Source organism: Callospermophilus lateralis, chromosome 4 (assembly GCF_048772815.1).
Source record: "Callospermophilus lateralis isolate mCalLat2 chromosome 4, mCalLat2.hap1, whole genome shotgun sequence".
NCBI lineage: Eukaryota > Metazoa > Chordata > Mammalia > Rodentia > Sciuridae > Callospermophilus > Callospermophilus lateralis.
This window is the reverse complement of record NC_135308.1, coordinates 16,158,705-16,182,127: the sequence shown is the minus strand read 5'-3', so window position 1 is coordinate 16,182,127 and position 23,423 is coordinate 16,158,705. Positions and strand designations below refer to the sequence as shown.

Here is a 23,423-nt window from a genome sequence, read left to right as displayed (position 1 = left end):
GCAAAAGTCAGGCATTTGCAAGAGAGACAAAAGCAAGCTACAAGTCCCAAGAAAGTGTGCCCTGGGAACTTCCAGTCAGCCAAGCTATCTTTCTCCTACCAAGATCCCAGGCAGAGATCCTGGCTCAGGCACGGGTGACGCTTCTCCAAAAACATCCTTGTCCATGGAACAGAGCTGATCGGAGAGTAGGAATGGAGATGGTACTGTGAGAAGACTGGATAAATACACTAAAGCTACTTAAATACAGAACCATGTTTTACAAAATAGGATGTGAAGGATTCAAACTCAGACAGGATCCAAACAATGGATGGCTAACAGAAATTGGAAGAGGGAACACAGAGAAAGCATAGTAATTTCTTACTGCAATTTTTTTAGACAATCCAGTCTAAAATTAAAATATGTCGTAAAAAAAATACACAGTCATGCCAAACTTTGGTTTTGTTTTTGATTTGCAAAATCACTTTTTTTTTTAAACTTTAGAAGGATCTCTTAGGTACAGCAGTACATCTCTTACAGTGAAGAGATGTTTTCTTAATGTTCAGCAATCTCTTCTGATATACTTCAGATTCTCTTCTATAAATTTAAGAAAGGTAAAATTTGATTATTTAATTACAGATAGAATGTAAAGTATATCTCATGTCACATTAGAGAATTCCTAGCCAGCAAGCTATTGGTCTGTCTTATAGAGAAAGAAAGGTGCTTGGAATGGTGTTCAACTAATGTTAATAATAGTTAGTTCTAGACCTGGAGTCACTTTGTAAACAATTTATTCTCTATTGCTTAAACATCTTATACTAGCCAAGAATCACCTCTATAAACTAGAAATTCATGTTTAAATTAAAAAAGCAAAAACAATTTTCATCAAAATGTAAAACCTAGGGAAACTACATAAAAAGTTATAGAACAGATAAAAAAGAAAGAAATGCAGATCATTCACAGTGTCCTCCTCAGCATCAGCCAGTTAATGGTTTCCAATCTTGGGTAGGAAAGGACATCATAAAGACAGGGTCAAATATTTGACAAATAGCCCATTGTCATTTTCTCCCAGTAATCCATGATTATGATATCTGCATCTAAATATTTAGTCGATCAGAATTTACTTTGTTTTTTGGTGTGAAATAAGAATTAATTGGTTTTTCCTGCTGTTTAGTTAGTTGTCATAATGCCACATCATGAACAATCCCTTTTTCGTGATTCGTGATGCCACCTTTGCTAAGTTGTTAACTGGAGTTAAACAGCGTCAGGTATTCACCTCCCACATCCCAGTGGACTCAGAAGCCCTGGACTGCAGAGCCGACTCCAGCTTGGCCCCCTGCCCAGTGCCATCTGCTCAGGGAGCCTCTCTAGCCTGAATCCCCAGCGGCATGTTCTGCTCAGCGGGTTCTACTTTCTGTGAAGGCAGTTTCCATATCTGGAATTCCTCTTCTCACCTCTCGCATCTGGATTGAGTGTCTGGGACATGTGACAGGTTCTCAAAACATCCTATCTGAGAAACAGCCTTTCCTCCCACCCCTTGGTGCAGCTGAGGACACATGATCAGTGAAAGTCAGGAAATGAGGCCCCGGGTTTTTGTGCGTTTCGTAAACACTTGCTAAAATTACAGTTCACTTTGCCACCTCTGTCTTGGAGACCCATAAGTGATTACTTTCACTTTTCTCAATAACATTTCCCTTCTACTTTTCCTCCTATGTTTAATGAGTTGCAATCCTTGTGAGATGAAGGAAGTAGCTAGGCAGATGTAACCTAGAGAATCCTGCCACTTCAGATCCTCTGAGGGGCTCCACTGAGGAGCCAGCTTTGTGCTAAAACTTTGTGCTAAAGCTGGCACACCAGCTGCTTTGAGAAATGCTACTACTTGATGCCCAGGGCTGACCACAGGACCACTGGTTCCTAGGACATCATGTTTAATCAGCCAGTGGCACCTGCTATTCCAACACAGAAACACCACAGGAAGGTAGAAAAGAATCCAAACCACATAAACCCCTCAGTCGGAACCAGGGACAAGGAGAACTGCTACACCTGGAGAAGACAAGGGAGGGTGTGGCGGCTTTCTTCAAATGCCTGAAAGGTTGTGATGTTGAAGAGGCAATGGATTTGTTCAGTCATTTCCCCAGATGCTAGAACTAGACTCACTGCGGGGAAATTACAGGGCAGCAGACTTTAGATCCAAACATTCAAGGGCTTGCTGCCCAGAGCTGGTCTGGACAGAGTCAGCTTGTGAGGTGGTCATCTGGAACTCACCCCCAAACCATAGGTTGTGAGTGCTGGAGTAGGATTCTGAATTAAGGAGGATTGGATCAAATGACCTCAAAGGTCTCTTTTAAGAGTACTTGATTCTGATTTTAAATAAATGAGTTAAATATAAATGAATTACCATTTAAATTTTAAAAACCCAGCATATTTATGAACCAGATTTTGAGAGGTACCAACCACATTCTCATAGGGAACATGACTGCATTTAACAATGTGACTGTAATGATAAAAGATTAAAAATCAGCTTGATCTTCCGTGATTAGATAATATGATAGATAAAATGATATTCTACCTTTAAAATCAGCGGACTAAATATGTTAGCTGGTTTACCTCAGTCAATCTAAGAATTTGGGCCTTAAAAGCTTATTAGACCCAGAGTGAAGGGCTTTAAGTCAGACTGAAAACTATCTCAGAGCATCTGAGAACAAAACCTCACTTAGTCTTATTGAGTAGCTATAAAAACGAATACTTGAAGCCTTCCTAGCTTGGTTCTAAGCTTAAACTCATAGAGGATAAAGCTTAGAATAAAAAGCAGTTTCTGATTCAACCCCTCCCAGGGGTAGCTAGAGCCAGACAATAGGACAGTACAGTGAAGTCAGCCCTCCACTGCACAAGGGCGTGGGCCAGCAAGGGTTCAGTGTCGACAAAGGCTCTGTCACCAGCCAGCTCCTCCCTGCTCCTTAGGATGTAGAATGTCACCCTCTCTCGCCTTTGAGAGTCTTATTCCCTGCTGTCCCCAAGCAAGAGCATATACTCCTGCCAGAACTGAACACAAAGGGCACGGGGTCATCTTTGGAGGCGGTGATGAAAACCCGTCCTTCCTAATTTCCACTTCTGAAGGTAAATGTGCTTATCCGGGGAATTTTCTCATTGTGCTTTGGGGATAAACTGGATAAATACCAGTGATAAACTTCACACGAAGAAGACAGAGTCGAACAGCCAGAGAAAGGGGCCTTTGTACCTGGCAGGGGACACGGAGGGGGTGACAGGACGTGACCTCAGCATTCTGACGCGCTGTTCCAGGGGAGATAGTCGTGTGCAAACAAACCAACCTGAAGTTCTGCATGAACTGCCGGAACTTGTCCACTCTTTTGGCGAGTGGCACGATGACGTTGATGAGCGTGTTGGCCATGTTGAGTTTCTCTCTCTTCACTTTGATGATGGGGCCAAAGGGCCGAAACAAGACCAGTCGCCTGAACTCGTGCTTGCTGTCCCCTCTGAAGGTGAGCTCATACAGAGTGCCTTTGTCCCTTTCTGTCCTGTAGATCCCTGTTAACACAAAGACAAGGAAAGACCGTTTCAAGAATCATTCTTGCTGCTGAGTTCTTTTTTTTTTTCATAACGGAGACCTAGCACAAAATGCCTTTAAAAACTAATATTAAATCTCTACGATTATTAGAAAATTTCAAAAGGCTCCAAATTAAAAATACCAAGAGAAACCCAAATGCCATCGATTCAGAAAACCCAGTGGCAAAGACTTCAGGAAAAACATGGGGAAAAGCGTATAATGCTCTGTACAAAACTATATTCATATTATTCAGAGGCATTCATAAAAGGGCTGCTAGGAAATATGCCAGAATAAGGCTGATTGTGATGTAGAGTGGGATGTGTTTTTTCTTTTCTGCTATTATTCACATTTTCTGCAATATGATTAGAAGAAGATTAAAATGATCATGTTTATTTAATTTAAAATGTATGTGTCATAATCATCTCTTAGGAATCATGGCCATTTCAAATACATTGACCACAGTGATCTCTTCAGGGCATCGTGGGGGAGCTCAGGGTTGGACCTGTGGGCTATGTGGCCCTTTGGAAGCTTCTGGAAGCATCAAAGCAGATAACATATGAAGTACTCAGTATGACGAGCAGACACATCCTATTTAGCTTTAGATCTTCCTTCTTGCCCCTAAGCAGCGTGGCTCAAGGCTTCACAGCACATACGCTCAAGCCAGAAGTCCTGGGTTCAATCCTAGCCCCACAGATTTCCTGTATAAAATTATTTAACCTTTCTGTGCCTCATTTTCCCCACAGTTTGCTGCGCAGGGTACGTGCTTTAATACGTGTCGACAATGGTGCATGGCACACAGTAGGTCCTCAATAAATGTTGGCTACCATCTTTCCTCTCCCTTCTTCTGCAGCCCTGTTGCGACAGGGCACAGTCAGAAGACACAGAAGCAGAAGAGAGGGCAGTTTGTGGTCCCTTCAGACTGTGTCCCACCCTAGGCCACCGTGACTGAAACTCCACCAAGTGTGGCTTGTCAGGTTGAAGATGTCACCTCAGCTTCTCAGCTGCAATCTCAGGAGGAGCCTCCCCACAGCCCACATGACAGAACTTCTCTGCCTAAAGACCTTAATGTCTAGGTTCCAGTTTCTTCCTAAAATCATCAGTTATGGGAGTTTTCTTAAAGTCAGAAAAAATAAGGAAAACTAGTCACATTAAAAAATCACCATGGGCTGGGATTGTGACTCAGCGGTAGAGCGCTTGTCTCGCACGGGTGGGACCCAAGTTCAATCCTCAGCACCACATAAAAATAAAGGCATCCCCCCACAGGATGGCCACATCTACACCTAAAAAATAAATAAAAAATAAAAATAAAAAATCACCAGAGAGCTTTTAACCTTGACTTACATCACATCTTCTGTTCCCTGTCTCCTTCTTCCTCTTAATCTCATTGGCTGAGAATGCACCTTCCAGTCTTTGAGTAGCTATAGAAATAAATCTGCAGGGAAAAATGTCTGCCTATGGTGAGTCACAGGTTGTCCCGTGTCTCATCAACCCCTTCTCTTTCCTTCCTCATTCCTTCTCTTCCCTTCTTTGGTGGGAACTATACCTCTTCCCAACGTCGCCAAGTTCTTGTCTCTGTTCTTTGCCTCATAGGGGCACTTCATCCTCCTGCCCTGGTCTTTCAGCTCTTTGATCTTCGTGAGGTTGGGTGAGAAGAGCCAGGTGTATGCTCAAGGTGGCTTCCTACCCCACAGCTGTCCCACGGGCCCACCCAAAGACACAGAGGCACAATCCACTGGCTGTCAGCATGGTGACAGAAGGACCCTGGTGCAGAAGGACAAAGACTCAGTCCTCTTTGGAAGCCTCAGCTGGTTCCTTGGGAAACAGGGCACACTGCTCAACTGCCTTCAAAGTCAGAGAGGCTGACAGGGTTCTACTTGGCTGATGTTGGAAAGGAATTCAGAGTCTTCCAGCGATGGAAGAGAAAAGATTGATTTCTCTGGAAGCTCAAAGGACTTCTTTGAAAACATTAAGTGGTTCCCTTCGAAGTCTGTGAATTCTTTCAGGCAATTAGTTCCCATTGAGGAAACAGGCTCTTTCCCCAGCTCTAATGATGACCAGAGCAGCTGGTTCAACCACCAACTCCCAGGAACCAAAGGAGGCTGGGCTGAGTCAGAGGAGTCCCAGCGGGTCACAGAGGGCAGATCCGCACAACTGAAGCCGGCCTGCCCGGTCAGGTCGGCACCTTGTCAAACTTCTCCTACTCCACGTCAGCTGCGCGGCTTCTCCTTTCACTAACGAACATGGCAAAGGATGCAGGTGGGCCAGGGGTTGTTTTTCCAACTGACCCCTCTTCTTTCTCAGCACCAGGATAAGAATCATCAGCTTTTAAAAATCTACATCCTCAGAATTGAAAACACAGATAGCAGTGTATTCAAATCAGTCTCAAGAGATAGACACCTATTTATAAAGGACCCAGAGAATGCAATAAATGTTATGAATAGCAATTCCTGTAACTGTGGCCTAGAAGCGGTCTTTTGCAGCCCCACACATCATCAGCCTAGGGTGACAGTGATCCCAGTCTGCCCAGCTGTGGTGACTAGTGGCTCTGATGGAGGGACCCCCCCCCCCATCAGGATGGCCACAACACGGTTTGAACTGCTTTCTCACTACCTTCCACAAATTGTGCCTTGAAACAGTTGTTACATCAACTTTTGAGTATGTTTCTCCATACTCTAATTATTTTAATTATGTCTTATCAATCTGATTTGAGATTCCCTTAATTGCATCTCTTTTAAAGATAAGTTATTTAAAACCGTCCACCAACGCCCACACCCAGCCACCACGCCCACACTTACAGGCTTAGACACCTGCACAGAGAAAGTCCTCCCAGGTGGTCTGCTACCAACACAAAGGACAGTACCTAAAGGAATTCTTTTGCTTCCTGAATCTTTATTTAAATGGTGGGAACTCAAAGGAACAGAAAGGAAGCAGACAGATGCATTAGGATTCGGGGTGGCCTTCTAGTCTGCGAGCTGGCACGAACTCATGGCAAACACAAAGCGGGTCAGCCACGCCAACACTTTCGTAATATTTTATAGGATAATATTATTTTATGCACTATACAAATGAAAGATCAAAATGAGAACTTTGTAGCAAGCTTGGATCTTCTTCAGACACCCTAACTGGCACCTCTTTTCCTTTCCCTCCCTCCATAGATGCAGTGAGCCTGTGTGGCCATCCTTGGAGAAACTGGAGCCCTGTGCACTGCTGGTGGGAACGTAAAGTGGCACAGCTGCTTCAAAGACAGCCTGGCAGTTAGTTCCGCAAAAAGGTAAACCCACGTTCAGAGCCACATTATTCACAAAAGCTAAAAGACAGAAGCAACACACATCTCCATCAACAGATGAATAGACAAACAAAATGCAGCGTATGCATACAACGGAATACCATTTATACCATTCAATCTTAAAAAGAAATGAAATTCTTCTAATTTCTACAAGAATTCATGTCCTTGAAGACATTGTGCTAAGTGAAATAAGCTAGGGGATTAATTAAGCCAGGGGTTTGCGGGGAGCAGGACATGGGAAGCTAGTGTTTAATGAGCGTGGAGGTTTTGTGTGGGGAGATGAAAATGTTCTAGAGATGGATAGGGTGATGGCAGCACAACAATGTGAAGCTCCGGAACATCACCAAACTCGACACTTAAAAATGGTTAATGGTCAATTTTATGAAAGGCACATTTTCCTCCCTCCGTAACTGCCCTCCTGTGGAAAGGCCTGGCACTTTCTCAGAGACACGCGTACCCCACTAGTCTCCTTGCCTCCTTGCCCCCCCCCCCACTGCTCTTCCCACTTTGGGAAGATGCCCACAGCAGTCTCGATCCAAAGTGGTTCATCCTCCTCCTGACACTTGTGTCTCACAGCATTTAAACATTTTTGTCCTGAACCACTGGTTTTGGTACTTGAGAACATGAAAGGACCTTGAATTACCAGACAGGCCCCCTGAAACCAGAGAAGTTGTGATTTCCCCACTTCCACCTGCCTGGTTACTGACTAGTGGGACAGTGCCTGGCTCAAGAGTTCACTCCCCAGCGTCACTCTTCACATGCAGCACTGAATCCAGAACACAGAGGAGAAGCAGCAACCTGGAAAGAGCTTTTGAGAAGTCAGGACAGATGGAATAAAGTCTGCCGTGAAGCCCGTGGTACTGGGCTTGCTGGCCCACATCTAAGCCTCCCGTGGACCTTTACAGCTTTGCTTTTACTTACTATATAATCTTGACAGTTGTTACATGAGTTATCTGTAAAATGTTGCAAGTAGTAACTTTGAAAGGGGGGATTTTCAGGGGAGATGGAGATATCTCCTAAAAGAAAAAGAATATATTTGTCCCTGAGTACCTATGGGGAATTGGTTCCAGGATCCCCCAAGCATCTCTAAATCCAAGGAGGATGCTCACATCGCTTCCATAAATGGCATAGGATTTGCATATAACTTGCATACATCCTTCCATATACTTTCAATCCTCTCTGGGTTTCTTACAATAGCTATTACAAGGTAAATTCTATATCGATAGTCGTTATACTCTATTGTTTAGGGAATAATGATGAGAAAAAAGTCTATATGCTTTCAGTACAGATGTAAATGTTTTTGAACATGTTCAATGCAAGGTTGGCTGAATCCTGGATGCAGAACCCACGGATATGGAGGGCTGACTGTCTCTGGGAAAAGAATAACTGTAACAGGCAGAAATGCTGATAGAAATAAACCGTGACAGGCAAACTCCTGATAGCAGGACAGGAGGCAGAACATTATTTTAAAAAATTGTCTGGGATCATTTAATATTAAAAACACCCCACTCATGTAAATTGTCCTTGAAGACATCCTTGAAGGAGCACACACCTGCTTGTTCTGTGATTCTGGAAGAGCATATTCTGCTGAACTTTTTTCAGTAAGAGAAAGAAGTAAGTATGTGAGAAAGATTTTATTCAAAAAAAAAAAAAAAAGTACTTTTTAAAAACTACGGTGCTTCAGTTACTTAGAAAGTTTTGCCTAGGTTGGTGTGTCTCAATCCCAGGCCACCAGATAAATGAGGCATCATTACAGTGCTGTCACTTGCCAGCTCTGATGCTGCAGATCAATAGTAGACACATGGTATTTGTGAAAGCAATGAACAAACTGCCATGGATCCCCAGGGTCAGGTGCTAAAAAGTCAACAAGCAATCAAGGAGCCCCACGGTGCAGCTTTTGCTTGTTAGCTGGGGCATGGAATGTCCCTTACTTTCAGGCCATATCCTCACTCAAATTTAACCCTGTTTACCACAGAGAATTTCTTTCTTTCTTTTCTTTCTCTTTCTTTCTTTCTTTCTTTTTCTTTTCTTTTCTTTTTTTTTTTTTTTTTGTACTGGGGATTGACATCAGGGCACTTAACCACTGAGCCACATCCCTGGCCCTTTTTATTTTTTATTTAGAGTCAGGGTCCCACTAAGTTGCTTGGGGCCTCGCCAAATTGCTGAGACTGGCTTTGAACTTGCAATCCCCTGCCTCAGCCTCCCAAGCTGCTGGGACTACAGGTGTGCACCATGGCACATGGCTCTGAGAATTTCTTTCACTGGATAAAAAATGATTGATCCCACTGTACTTGCTGAGGTGATTCATAAATGAGCTTTTCTCACTTCCATAGACTGCTTTCCATGTGTGCTTGTTCCTGTCATAGATCTGAGCAGACAATTGGCCCACTGAAATCAGAGAAGCTGTGATTTCCCCACTTCCACCTGCCTGGTTACTGACCAGTGGGACAGTGCCATGGGGCTCCTTGAACCCATATTTAGTTCTTCTCTGTTAGAAACTGCTACACACCTCACTTATTTAGAGCTCCTTCTTACTCCATCACTAGTATTAGCAGTCGACTTTCTTTCTTTCCCCCACCCCACGAAACTACAACGTACCTATCACCTCACAAAGGCCACGGGGTATCTGACAATAAGTAGGAACCGAAGGCATGTAGGATTCTGGAGCTGCAGTGGGCTGGCTCTTCACAGGTGACCTGCCAGCCCCACATCATCCATTTCCAAGTGATGCAATTAGTTTTATCCTTGATATTTCTGGTGGCTACCAGTATTAATTCCCTCAGATCACGTTCCATATTAGAGGTGCAGAGATGAGCAAGATAAAAGAGCGGGGCTTTCGGAATTCACGTTCTAGGGAAGAACACACATAGGTAAGCAAGACGGCACAAGTAATCTGGTAAGCGCCTCCCAGAGTCAGCCCCAGTGAACAGACGGGGAGGCTGCGCCCACCTGGTAGAGGGTCTGGGTGGTTAGGTAGAAGGTGTCTCACCAGAACTGAAGACCAAGTGACTGTTTGCGGGGCTTATAAAATCAGAGAGTCCATGCCAAGGAGGACAATGGCATAAGTGAAGATGCTGGAAACAGTAACAACAAACGAACACCTAACAGCTGGATGGGTTTGGCCGACTTGCAGCAGTGCAGCAGGCTGGGTGCAGTAGGTAGGCGTGGGAGAGCAGTGGGAGATGAGCCTGAGGTCAGGGGCGGCCATGCCACCTGGGCCAGGTAAGTCAACCTCACAGGTGTGACTCGGTCCCAGCGCACAAGAGCACCAGGTGGTTTAAGAGGCAGGATGAGGCGTGAGGAGGAGCACATCACAGCAGGGCAGAGCATGGGCGGATGACAGGACGTGAGCTCAGAGCAAGGAGGAAGGAGCCACCGGGTGCAGCAGGAAATGACAAGGGCCTGAGCCAGGATGGTGGCAGTGGAGACGACAGGAAGAGGGAAGAGGCTGGTTAGAGAGCTTGGTCAGAACGTGGTTAGAGAATGGTCATCAGCAGAGGGAACGGGAAGGATGTGGGGGTGACTCCAGTGGCAGGTGAGAAAGGGGACCAGAGTCAAGGTCTGCAGGTGGGAGGCCAGTGCGCTCAAGGTCTGTCTGCACTCCCACGTTCATTGGACGTTATTCACAAGAGCCAAGATGTGGAAGCAATCTCAGTGTCCTTCAACAGGATGGGTAAAGAAAATGTGGTGTGTACAAACACAGCAGAATACTACTCAGCCTTTAAAAAGGAAGAAATTCTGTCATTTGTGACAGCATGAGTGGAGTTGGAAGCATTATGCTCAATGAAACCAGCTAAACACAGAAAGACCAATATTGCATGGAATCTAAAACGATCAAATTCACAGAAGCAGAGAGTGGAATGGTAGTTCTCAGGGGCTAGGAGGCTGGGGGGGGGATGGGAAAAAGGAAGCTGCTGGTTAAAGGGTATAAAAATCTCAGAGAAGAGGAACAATCTAGCAGCATTGTGTGGTGACCACGGTCAATAACAACGCATCTTGTATTTCAAAATTGCTACAATAATTTTTTTTTTAACATTCTCATCATGGAAAAAAATAATAAATTGATGAGATGATGGATATGTTAATTTGCTCAATTGAATCTTTACTTTCAACACTGTGTAGTTTATACAAAGATGAACACATCACATTATTCACCCCAGTATACATGATTTCTATTTGTCAATTCAAGATAGATTGATGGATGCCCAGATAGCTTGGGTAATAAGTAGAAAGTAAGATGGAAGAGAGTTTGGGTGCAGGCCTGGTTATACCAACCCTCCAGGTACAGAGTGCAAAGGAGACTGAGAGGTCCCAGGGACAGGAGGACTCAGAGGCAGAGGACTGCAGCGTCAGGGAGCCAGTGAGGAACATGGGATTGCTTAACAGTGCCAAGCAGTGAATCACGGCTCAAAAAGATGGAGAGACACTGGCCTGATGGATGGGGCAAGATGCTTCAGGGTCTCACCAATAAGGCTTCAGAGATGCAGCAGGACGCAAGCCAGGCAAAGGCGCATTTGAAAGTGGATGGAGACCAGGCGCAGCCGGCGGCCATGAATTAAGTGCTTCTCTTTCATTTGCTTGCAGCTGTCAAGTTTATTCTTGCCGGAGGACCTGCCCTTGGCCAGGGGTTTCCCCTGGGTCCTGGCATGGCTGGATCCTTCCCACCAAGTAGGTGGCAACTCAACTCCACCTCCTTAGAGAGGCCTCTCTATTCTCACTACTGAACCCCTCACCCCACCCCAGTCACCTGTCTCCTCTTTCGGGTCACCCCTTTTTAGAGCCCACTAACTGAATGTGTTTACCTACTGACCTACCCACCTATTATGTTCCCTCCACTGGAAAGTCAGCTCCATGGAAACCAGAATGTTTATCCTGAGACTCCAATGTGTATTGGCTACACAGAAGGAAGGGAGAGAGGGAGGGAGGGAGAAGAAACTCAAGGTGTTGGACGGAAAAGGGAATGGAAACCACAGATTAGAAGGTAAGGAATTTATGGCTGACAGAGTGCGATCTTTTTTTAAAAAACTGGAAGGGGAACCATAACTTCTTTCTATGCCGAGAGGAAGGAACAAACAGAAGTGGACAATGAGAACAGAATGGATGGAAGGAGGGAGTGAGAGGTGGATGGATCTGCAGCCTGGGAAGGACTTGGTGTGGACAGGGAGAGTCATCTGGTCCCCAAAACAGCACAGGGGAAGGAGAACAGGGATTCAGAGTCTGAAGCCACAGAGGGAGGGCTTAAGGATGGAATAAGGGGCTTGGCAGGAGCACGGGAAGTCTGGGATGGCGGCGGTCAAGAAAGGTAGGTGGACCTGGGGAAGAATGCAGAGAAGCATTGCCAAATAACACCCAGATGAGATGCCCCTGGGCTGGGCTGTCTCCACTGACACAGCACACTCAGCAGCCCTTCTCCAGCCACTGGAAGGGCACAGATGAAGGAGGACAAGATGGTGGACCAGTGATCCAGGAACGAGCGCCATAGGACATGTGTGGAGGGCAGGAAAGCAAGCAGTGGAAGGATGACAGTGTGGGGTCCAGGCTGGAGCAGGGAACCGTGAAGCCCAGGAAAAGGCAGTGATAAAGAAGAAGAAAGGGTCAGAGTATACCTGCGATGCGAACAAACAAGAGAGAAAGAGACTGAGATGAGCTTAACAGAAGGGATGGGGAAAAGGTGGATTCTGAGGATGTCTTAAGTTGAACGTGATTCAGGAGGCAAACAGGTCCAGGAAATTGGGCCTCTTTTTGCACTTTTCTTCTGGAAAATGGGGCTCTGCCCTTTCCCCCTCATTACTGCTCAAGTTTGCCAGACCCAGGCTACAGGCTCCCGAGGACCCCAAGTAAGTGGATCTCTTCTTCACTCTCAGTTCTTATGATTCAAGAATTAGGGGTTTCTTAGGAAGACAGACAGACCTATTTCTTTCCATCACCTTATTTTAAGAAGCAAAAAAAAAATGATTAGAAATTACACAAGCTAGATGTCTACCCTGGACTAAAGAGAATTGAAGAAACCGGGCAGGACAGGAGAGGTTCAGACAGTGGGAGCTCTTCAGGGAATCCAGCACAAACATCCGAGGCAGGAAAGTCAGGGCAGCCATTATCAGGAAAGTTTCCCAACAGCTGCCAAGACTTCCTCTCAAAACACAGTGGAGCCATTTATCCAGGACACTGTGGGACAGCAGATAGCTTACGACACAGGCAGCAGCAATGAGCAGGAGTTAAGAGGCCAAAGATCGAGTATTGTCCCTGGCCAGCCATGACACGTGTGCTCACACAACTGTCAAACTGACTCGCCACCAAAATAGGACATACAGCCTAACTGAGGTTGACATTACCTCTGACTCTTATCTCTCTCAATCACATTTACAAATATTATCTTGATTTTAAAGTTATTCTTCCAAAGAGATAAGCCATTCATTACTCCCTGTTATAGATGGTGAATGGAGGCCTTTGGAGAAATTTAAATAAGTAACTTGTTCCAGGTTACCCTCAACATGATCAGACTGCTGTGCATGTGTCTGGATTTAAGAGCAACATCGTGTTTAAGTTCTTCTGGGGCAAATCAACTTTATTAAAATAGATGTTAATCACTTTTTTCTGTTTTCCTCTTTTCTTTGAAACTGACATTTGAGAACAGAAAAACATCATGAAAGATGCTTCAAAAAGTTAATCAACTTTCCAAAGGTATATCAGACAAATCAATCTTAAAACTCATCCTTGAGGAATTGATAATGTATTTTTTATACCTTTATTTTATTTATTTTTATGTGGCGCTGAGGAACAACTCCAGTGCCTCACATGTGCTAGGCAAACACTCTACCACGGAGCCACAACCCCAGCCCAACATATTTTTTTTTTAATCAACATTTTATATGCTTTATGGAAAGCTGACAAGCACAACAGTTAAATTCAGTGACGCCTTACAGTGGCATAGTGAACATGCACAGGAACATTTGCATATAACGACCACACAGGTAATCTGCAGAACACCCTACTGAGAAATCCATTTCATTAGCTAGAACTGATCATTTTTCGAAGTCATCAGCCAGCTCAATCCAAAGACTTCACTGAACAAGGATTTACTTTGTAATATTCAGCAGCTACATTTCTGATTACATAAAGTGACTGTGCCCAATTCTTAAAATGTCTTCAGGTGTGGTTTTTGTCATGTAGCAGTCTTTATGTAGATCTCTCTATAAAACAATCCACACGTCTTCAGCCAGCCAAGAAAACAATCTAAATTTCAATCTGTACAACCTAAATGATGTACAAAATAGTTACACTACATAAACAGGTTCCCAATAAGCAAAATAACCTTCATAGTAAGAGCGTAGGTCCCTGCTACCTGCCATTGTTTTATCACTAATAGTTTTGTATCTTCTGCTGTTTAAGAGGCACAGTACTTTTTTTTTTTTTTTTTTAATGGACTTTGGTGACAGTCACATATGTGGAGAGTGAACTGTTTTCCCCTCAGGTCAGTCTTCTTTCTTGACTTCCTTTCAAGTTCCTCATGGTGGGGGCAGGTAGAGTGCAAAGTCCAGGGAGGGGCTCCACTGCTTCCTAACCCTGAGGAGTACACTGCCAGCCAGCAGCACTCAGGGAGTGGGGTGGACAGGGGTGGAGAGGCACCTAGCTCCTCAGCACCACTTACTTGCTTCCTCAGATATCTGCCAAGCTGCACGGGGTCCAGCCATGCTAATTCTCTGATTAACCTTTAATTCACCCAACTAATAAATTTATTCAAGCCAAAAGCAAATGAGTGTTTAACACTGGGGGAAAAAGGTAACGGCATATTTCAGTCTCACATCTCTGTGACTATGGAGGCCGACTCTCCCTAGTACATCTTCCCGGTGTGGTCAGTTCAGGCAATAGCAGCAGCCAGTTCTGCGAGAAAATAGGAGGCTGTGAGCTTGGTCCTGAGTCCTGGGACGCTGGCTGAGCCGGGGGCTGTGTGGTCCCCTGTGGCTGCTTGGTGGCAGGAGGGGAGTCAGTCTGCAGCTGGTCCAGAAGCTGAGTGAGCTGCTCAGGACTGGTCAGTGTCCTCAGCTGAGTGTCTTCCTGCTCTAGCTGGGAATTTTTCTCCCTTAGTTCTCTGATTGGCTCTTGGAGGACTCCACTTCTTCTCTACTGCAAACATCAAATGGCTTTTTACACGATCTATAGCTTGCTTGATTTTGTTGTTGGCAGATACCATACTTGAACCAGAGGAGGTTAAAGGGAGTCAGACCCTGTCCCTGGAGCAGCCAGTCTTGGCGGCTGCTCAACTGACAAGACCTCCTATTTGTGGTCAGAACCATCTGATCTCTGAATAAGGTCTTACTGATTGATCCACTGTTAGCAAAAGAGTGCACCAGATCTGATCTTTGTTTTTCAGATATGGGATTAGTAATAACACCTACTTCTTCATTATGCTATTGTGAAGGTTAGCCTGGCACACCAGAAGTACTCAGTGATGTTAGCAATAACAATAATAATTGCCTTTACTGTCACCATGTCATCCACTTTGCTCCATTCATCATTTAATGTATTATTGTTCTTGGTCAAATAGGCCAGGACTCAGGGTAAGTGTCTCCACTTGCTGTACTGGCATTTAATATGCTTGAGAGCAGAATCCAATCAGTTATTGTTTTTTAAGTTGCCACTGTGGAACTAGAAAAGGTGAAGATTCTTGTTATTCTGGTCAAACACCTTGTGATAGACATATTAGCATATGTAGTATTTGAGTCAAGGTTTTTTTTTTTTTTTTTTTTTTGGTACTGGGGATTGAACTAAGGGGCACTTAACCACTGAGCCACATCCGCAGCCCTATTTTGAACTTTATTTAGAGACAGGGCCTCATTGAGTTGCTAAGCACCTGGACATTGCTAAGACTGGCTTTGAACCCACCATCTTCCTTGTCTCAGCCTCCCAAGCTGCTGGGACTGCAGGCATGCACCACCAAGCCGGCAAGTCAAGGTCATTTTTAAGCAATAATGCAGTGCCATTTTTAAGATGCAATACAATTTTTAAAAATATTTTTTTAGTTGTAGTTGGACACAATACCTTTATTTTATTTTATTTATTTTTATGTGGTGCTGAGGATTGAACCCAGCACCTCTCAAGTGCTAGGCAAGCACACTACCATTGAGCCACAACCCGAGCCCCAAGATGCAATACAATTTTTTAAATGTATGATATCAACTAAAAGTTCCAAATCATTGACCCCAACACCCTTTTCATCTATTACAATCTTTTATCTGACTACACCTACCTCTGCTTTCAACCATCCAAACTGGTTAGCAAAACAGTGCACCAGATCTTATCTGCGCCATCCTCCACAATTTCTAATATAATTAGAACAGGGTCCTTCCTCTGCCAGACACACTGACTCTCTTGGCTTTCGCATGCAGGCTTCTGTGGTTGGCCAACACCCATGCCGTACACTCCTGGTCTAACCCTGTCTTCACCACTGACTTTGTACCACCTTAAATAAGACATTCAATGGCTCAGGGTTCCTATTCCCAGTTTTAAGAATAGGACACAGTGTGCATTCAAAGCATCAACATCAACTACTTTGTGCTTTAGGGAAAGTCATGAGTTGTGTCTCTTGTAAGCACTGATTTTATTTGAATGATTCATCTAATTAGTCGGTGGTGGGAATTCATTTTAGCTTTTTGCATAGGCTATGAGATTGAATCCAATGGACATGTGAGGAAAATGTATGCATCTTTCTGAGAAACTTCTAGACCACAGATAAACCACAGACTGCCAAAGATCAAGAAAAAATAAATATGTCTAAAAAACAGGTTATAATTTTTTTTAACCATAACAGGCTTTAGCTGAGCTGCATTCGTCTCTGCCAGTAGAAACTGGTAAGCTTAGGGAAATACAGGTTCTTGGACCCCACACCAGAACTGTTAAACCAAGGTCTGAGGACCAGCTTTTGGGAACCACAGGTTTATCCCAAACTGGTTCAACTTGAGCCTTCGGTGTTAGAAAAAAAATGAAGAATTAGCCATTGTAATAAATAACCATTGTCCAAAGCAATGGAGTGTGATTGGTTTTGTCTCTGTTGGTTCCATGGTGATCCCAGAAAGGGAGAGGAACTGATGCCCTCATCAGCCTAGAAAATCAATATGAAAAGCACACTTACAGACCCAGCTCTCCCCCTCCCCTTCGAAATACCTCCTCAATTAGAGAAAATCTAAAGCTATGGCTCAAACATTGACGGCATGTTGAATGAAATCTGAATAAAGTAGCATTTCTTGCAAATGTTCTAGGACCACAAGGACATTAGGTAAAGCTAAAATGATAATGAATAGAAGGATGTGCTTTTGTTAACCCATGAGTCCAGGAACTCATTCACGTCAAGAGGATGGGCCTGTCCCCTCACTCCTTGGGATCTGACTATTTTTGATAATAGTCTAGAATATACAAAGAAGAATAAAGCATGCACCTACCCTGGAGGTGTTGCAAATTGTACAGAAACAGAAATGAGCAGCTACAGCATTGCAGTTGGGAGTGGGGTGCTAGGAGACACCCTCAGCTCTGCTGTGGACACAGGGAAGTATTTAAATTAAGTTAAGGAGGCGGCGCTGGGCAGCAGGCAAACTCAATATGTATGGGTGGGGAGGACTTTTTGTCCGAGCCAGCCATGGCCGTGTGTGTGAGCTGTGGCATTGAGTGCATGAGGGGACTGGACTGAAGCTGCTACTCTGACTGGGCTGTGTGACATATGTGTCCCTTTTGCTTGATCTGCCTATGATCGCCACGCAGCACCTGAGTTGGGTGTGGCTTTCGAAGATGTCAGTCAATCTGCTGACCAGAAGACACTGCCCAGCAACCCCCTAAAACCCAGTCCCTTGCCTTATTTGGGTTGAACTTTCTCGAATGTCTTCCCCTCAATAAACAGGAGGGTTTCAGGCGAGCCCTCTCTCTCTCTTGCCTGCCTCTCTCGCTTGCTTTGTGGGAGCTGAGGTCAAGGAGCCATCACTGAACCTCCCCCCCCCCCCAAAGGTATTTTCTGTCTCCGTGTGGTTATTTAGTAGCCAGCCCAATTCACCTGGAGCCACCCTGACTGATTCAGGGCAACTTTCCAGGCCACGTGACCAGAAAACACAAGAGTAAATATGGTACATTCAGAAAACTACCCAAATCCAGGACGGCTGGGAGAGGGGGCAGGTGAAGACTATAAGGCACGGAGCACAAGGGCCAGGTGGGTTCCAGATCAGAGAAGGCTTTGTGAGGATGGCTGAGTTCTCACCATTTGCTACCACATAGCTGTGGCTTTGTTTGAATCTTGGTTTAAGGGTTTTCTTTTACTTTTGGAGAATCCACTATCAGCAAAACAGAATCTATAACACTGTGGATCTTGAACTGTAAAGAGAACCATGAAGTCTGGAGAAAACCCCCGGGAGATTAGCTTTTGGTAGAGGACTGTGTCCTGCACCACACCTACTGCCACACCCTTAGACACACACAGAGACACAGATGCACCTCCACTGATCACCAGGGGAAAATATGACTCGAAGGAGAAAGCAAAGAACGCTCTTCCTTTGGGATGAAGAACACACTGGGAAACAACTAAAACTGACTGCTGGCAGCTGTGAGGTTTGCCCACCCCATGGGAACAATAAGTGGAACAATTGGCTCAGAATGCCAGTTGTGCCAAGCCCCTGTGTCGTGCCCAGACATAAAGTGACACCTTAGGCAACAAAGCCAGGGAAAGTTCTTTAGAGATGACCTGCATGGGGAAAAGAGAGACTCAAATTTTCATTCCATTTTACCATTAATTTGCTCTGTGGCTTGGGTGAAGTCCATTCCCAAAGCCTCAGTTTCCCCAACTGTACAGAACAGGCACTGAACAAGGACAGCCTACCTTGTCCATGATGTAGGAACAGACAAGAAAGAACACCATTGTCATCTCAGGATTATGATAGTCACTATCTGCACAAAATCCCTATCATGATTTCATTAACTTCTTAACGGACGCATTCTCCTGTGTTCTTCCTGAATTCCTGACCCACAGAATCTGTCAGCATACAAAAATGGTGGTATTAACCCACCCCCCCCCCCGGAAATCCTAGGATCATTTATAATGCAGCAATAACTATACTATTAGTATGTGATGATTATTGGTGGGTAGAGGTTTTGATATTGTGTTCTCTGAGAAGCTTACGGCATGTGAGTTTGCAATGCTCCTCATGAGGACCAGATGCAAATGTCACCGGTCACTGTGCTCTCAGTATTTCTGATAACCTCTTATGACACACACAAGACATGTGGCAGAACATGAAACCATCTGACCTGTACCAGGAGCTGGGCAACTTAAGTTCCCTGCACAGAACTATGATTTTTCTTGGAGAAAAAAGTAATATGCTAAAGACAGGGATAAGTGGGTAGCTAAGACCCTCAAACCCCACACAATTGAGCCTGTCTCAATAAATTTAGCCTAGAATGAAGCAAATGAATAAAGACTATCCTTTAGTGAAGTACCCATTGACAGATATTTCTAATTTAATCTCTTGATGAATTCTCTAACAAAAATGGACCTTGGTTATATTTTTGGTTAACTTGGGAGAGACATAAATTCTATCATATCAATAATTATCCTAAGTCTAAATGGTTTAAACATACCAATCAGAAGGAAGAGATTAGCACAGTAGAGTAAAAAAAAAAAAAAAAAAAAAAAACAACTTTATTTTTATTTATTTATTTTATGTGGTGCTGAGATTGAACCCAGTGCCTCACATGTGCTAAGCAAGCACTCTACCACTGAGCCACAACCCCAGCCCCAGCATAGTAGATTTCCAAAAAGCACAACACAACTGCTGGGTGTTTATAATGATAGGATAGGAAAGGCAGCAGAATACAACATACACTAATATGGCAATATGTAAAACAGTGCTTGTGTAACCGATGTGATTCTGCAATCTGTATACGGGGTAAAAACGGGAGTTCATAACCCACTTGAATCAAATGTGTGAAATATGATGTGTCAAGAACTATGTAATGTTTTGAACAACCAATAATAAAAATTTTAAAAAAATAAAAAATAAATAAAATAAAATTCAATGACCTGAATAACTTGTGGGAGAAAAAAGATGGAGGAAGACAGACTATGAAAAACATAAATTTTTTTAAAGTAGAGGCTATATCAAATCAGATAAAGCAGATCAAAGAAAATTACTAGAGACAGAGAAGGACATTATAAAATGATAAAAGAATCCATTCACCAGGAATACATGGTCTTATATGTATATGCACTAAACAACAGAGCCTCAAAATACATGAAACAAAAACTGATAGAGTCAAAAGAAGAAAAAGACACATCTACAATCATATTTGGGAATTTTGACACCCCTCTCAATAACTGACAGAACTATTATGTATAAAATCAGAAAGAATATATAAATCATAAAATCCAATCAATCAATAGGATTTAATGAACATTTATAGAGCACTCTACCCAGCATTAGCATAATACACATATTTTTCAAGCAATCTTAGAACATATATTAGGACAGACTCTCTTGGGTCATAAAACAAACCAACAAATTTTAAAAGAATAGAAATAAATAGAATGTGTTCTCTAACCATAGTAAAATCAAACCAGAAACCAATAATAGAAAGCAAGAAAATCTCTACATATTTGGAAGTTAAACAACATACTTTTAAGTAATCTACGGGAAAAAATAGGGAGTCTTAGATAAAATTTAAACATGCATAAAACTAAATAGCTGACTTGAGGAACTGGATGCAGACGAGTTGGGGGTTATAGGATATCTACTGAGAATATTTTGAAACAATTGATTTAAATCATTTTTCTGAAAGTGAATACATGAGCCTGTCATTTGACAAGCACCCCTAATTCATAACAATAAAGTAAGAGAAAACATGTTTGGATACCTAGAACTCTGCCCAGCACTGCATGGGTGCTCAGTAACTATGTATTGCATGAATCCATGCTTGATTTTCTCTGTGTGTGTGCAAGGGAGAGGGCAGGAAACAGGAACCCATAGCACCAACGCTTGAGAGCCAGGGAGCCTGGGTTCAAGTCCCAACTGAGTGATCCCCATCATGGTACTTAGCTGTTCAACCATATTTCGCGATGTTTTGACAAAGAACGTCAGCATTTCCAGGGATTCTAGACCTTGGAAAAGTTACAGACATGGGCACTATTAGCTATGAGCCTATTTCACCACTAGGTCTGGAGATCTTTAAAGTGCTGGTTCACAACTGTGGCTGCACCATGGAATCCCCTGGGGATCTTTAAAAAGATTGATGCCCTGGCTCCACTCCTACATATTCTGATTTAATTACTTTGTAGTGTGGCCTGGGCTCCCCAAGAGATTGTAATGTGCAGCCAAGGTTGGAAGGCATTGCTTCAGGGAACATGACTTCAACCGTTCATAATCTGGTGATTTCCATATGGAGGCAGTCATTTGCAGGAAGTCTCACGGCACCAGTGCTTGGCCAGTAACATATTGTTACTCTTGAAAGCAAATTTAGGAGTTAAGTTATGACAAAAATAATGTCTCCCCTTTGTCTACTGCAGAATGGCTCCATTACTATAAACTGTGTTGGTAAAGAAGTGTTCATGTTGCTGAGCTCTGGGAGAGAGAAATTCATCCTTGGAAGGCTGATATTCAAATGAAACAGGAGTGAACGACTCTGAAATCAAGAAATGCTTCCAGACCTCTGTGTTCTTCATCCCTCTAAAAAGACTCCTTAAGTGCTTTCTGCATCATTCCCTTGTGTGTAACAGTAATGGTCTCCACGGGCTCTGGTTTTGCCTGTATAATAAATCCTCACCATCTCAGAATAACAATGTTTGGATGGCGGAAATTTCTGTGAGAGGAACATGCAGAGGAAACACAGGGAAATCTTGAAAGTCTGGTGAATGATTTAGGCGCTCGTGTTATAGATGTGGGATGCAAAGTCGAAACCTCAAAGGGTGAGAGGTCTTACAACGTGCCTTCCATATGTGGGTTGCTATGACAGAAGGAGATGGAACTGGAAGAAATAAGAAAATATTACATTTTGGAGCAGGGATCCATGTGGAAAACTTGTGTAAAATTGTTTTCTGGATTCAGGGCCCTTTCTGTCCACATAAATCTTGGAACTCTATCAGCCCACTAACAGCCAAAGGCACTTTAAGGACCTCAGCCAAGATGAAAGAAATAAAAAAGCATCCTCAGTCTCTTTCCTTCCTTTGTGTTCTCAAGGTAACCCAGGGGAAAGGTCTCAAGGACTAAACACTCAATCCATTATGAGAATCAGGCTTCTCAAAGTGCCACCCTGCAGGGGTCAGCATCCACTTGTCCTGCAGGCTGGCCTTCGGTTTTTATCAGTTTTAACCTGAGACAGCTCCATTTATTGTCTTTCTTCCATTATTAAGTTGTAAACCCTAGATATCACTTCATTTTTCTTTTAATTCTGTCTTATTCTCTTTTGTATATTTATTACATCTTGACTGTGACTTTGGGGACCTTCCAGGTAAATACCTAGAATTGAGGGGTTTTGATGAAGATGCAGATAACAAAGACCCAAAATATTGGTATTTCTTACTAGGTGCCTTAAGAAGCTGGGAGATTTAACCTAAAAAGAGAGCCCTATTTCCTGTCTTAAGTAAAGATCCCACTCCATGGATCATATGAATGCCTGTCTTCAGGAGAGAAATTTACACACTGGAACTCTGTTCAAGAACCAGATGTGGTATAAACTGCAGGATGACAGACACCTCTTTGTAGAGTACACAGTCCTAAAAGAATACTTCTGAACATAGCATGCTTGTTTTCATAGGCTTGAATTATAAATAACTCCAGCCAAGCATTTTTCAGTTTTCTCCATATTTAAATTCCGAATAGGAAACTGGTAGTACACTTCATACAAACATAGCCAAGAGCACAGGCACAGGAGCATCCCTGGAAATTTCAACTTCTCTGAGGTTCAGGGATTTGGAATATCTTGCACAGAAGTAGTAAGATGTGTTAATCTTTGAGATTAAGACCAACACCAACAATACGGATGGAAAGAGATGGAGTCTGTATTTTCAATAAATAGTCACAGTCACAACTGCAGGATGGACCATCACAGCCCACCCCCAGGCTCCCCTGTGCTGGGTCTCCTAGGCAAGGGAGGGGAGTCTACTCCCTGCACATCAGCAAACTCCTTGTGCGCATCAGGCCATGTTCCTGCACAAGTGCCTGAAATATGCTCCACTGCTGGAGACATCACATTGAAAATCTTTTCCAAGATTTAGAGGGCTGTCGTTAATCAGATAATAGCCTTATAATGTGTGGCTATTACATTTTATTCCTAATTAAACTTATTGGCCACTATGTTAATCCACCGGGCTCCTTCTTTCCCCCATGAATTCCTGGCACTCTGGGTGTTTATTACCATAGTCACTTACTAAACTCTGTCTTGTTATTACCTTCATATGCTTAAGGTGTCTCATTTTTCCAACTACAGTAGGAATCACATCTTATTTTAAAATCTTTACAATATTCTAGGACTTGATAAATGGGTAGGCACTTAACAGGAGCTCGGTAAGCACTTGTGGATCTTCAGCGTGCCATGTGGTTTAGAAAATGAAGGTCCCAGGTCTCTACCTAC

General features: G+C 43.5%; 1 protein-coding gene and 1 pseudogene across 5 annotated transcripts in view; both read right to left on the bottom strand.

The window, feature by feature from the left end:
- The window catches only part of Csgalnact1 (chondroitin sulfate N-acetylgalactosaminyltransferase 1), a 319,803-nt gene that overhangs the window by 49,703 nt on the left and 246,677 nt on the right, over positions 1-23,423 (bottom strand). For all 5 annotated transcript variants that reach the window (XM_076853624.1, XM_076853628.1, XM_076853626.1 and 2 more), the window contains one exon: positions 3,306-3,522. In XM_076853624.1, the coding sequence (XP_076709739.1) occupies positions 3,306-3,522 (217 nt within the window). The remainder of the gene's footprint in view (positions 1-3,305; positions 3,523-23,423) is intronic.
- On the bottom strand, positions 14,640-15,027 carry LOC143397280 (TSC22 domain family protein 1 pseudogene; annotated as a pseudogene).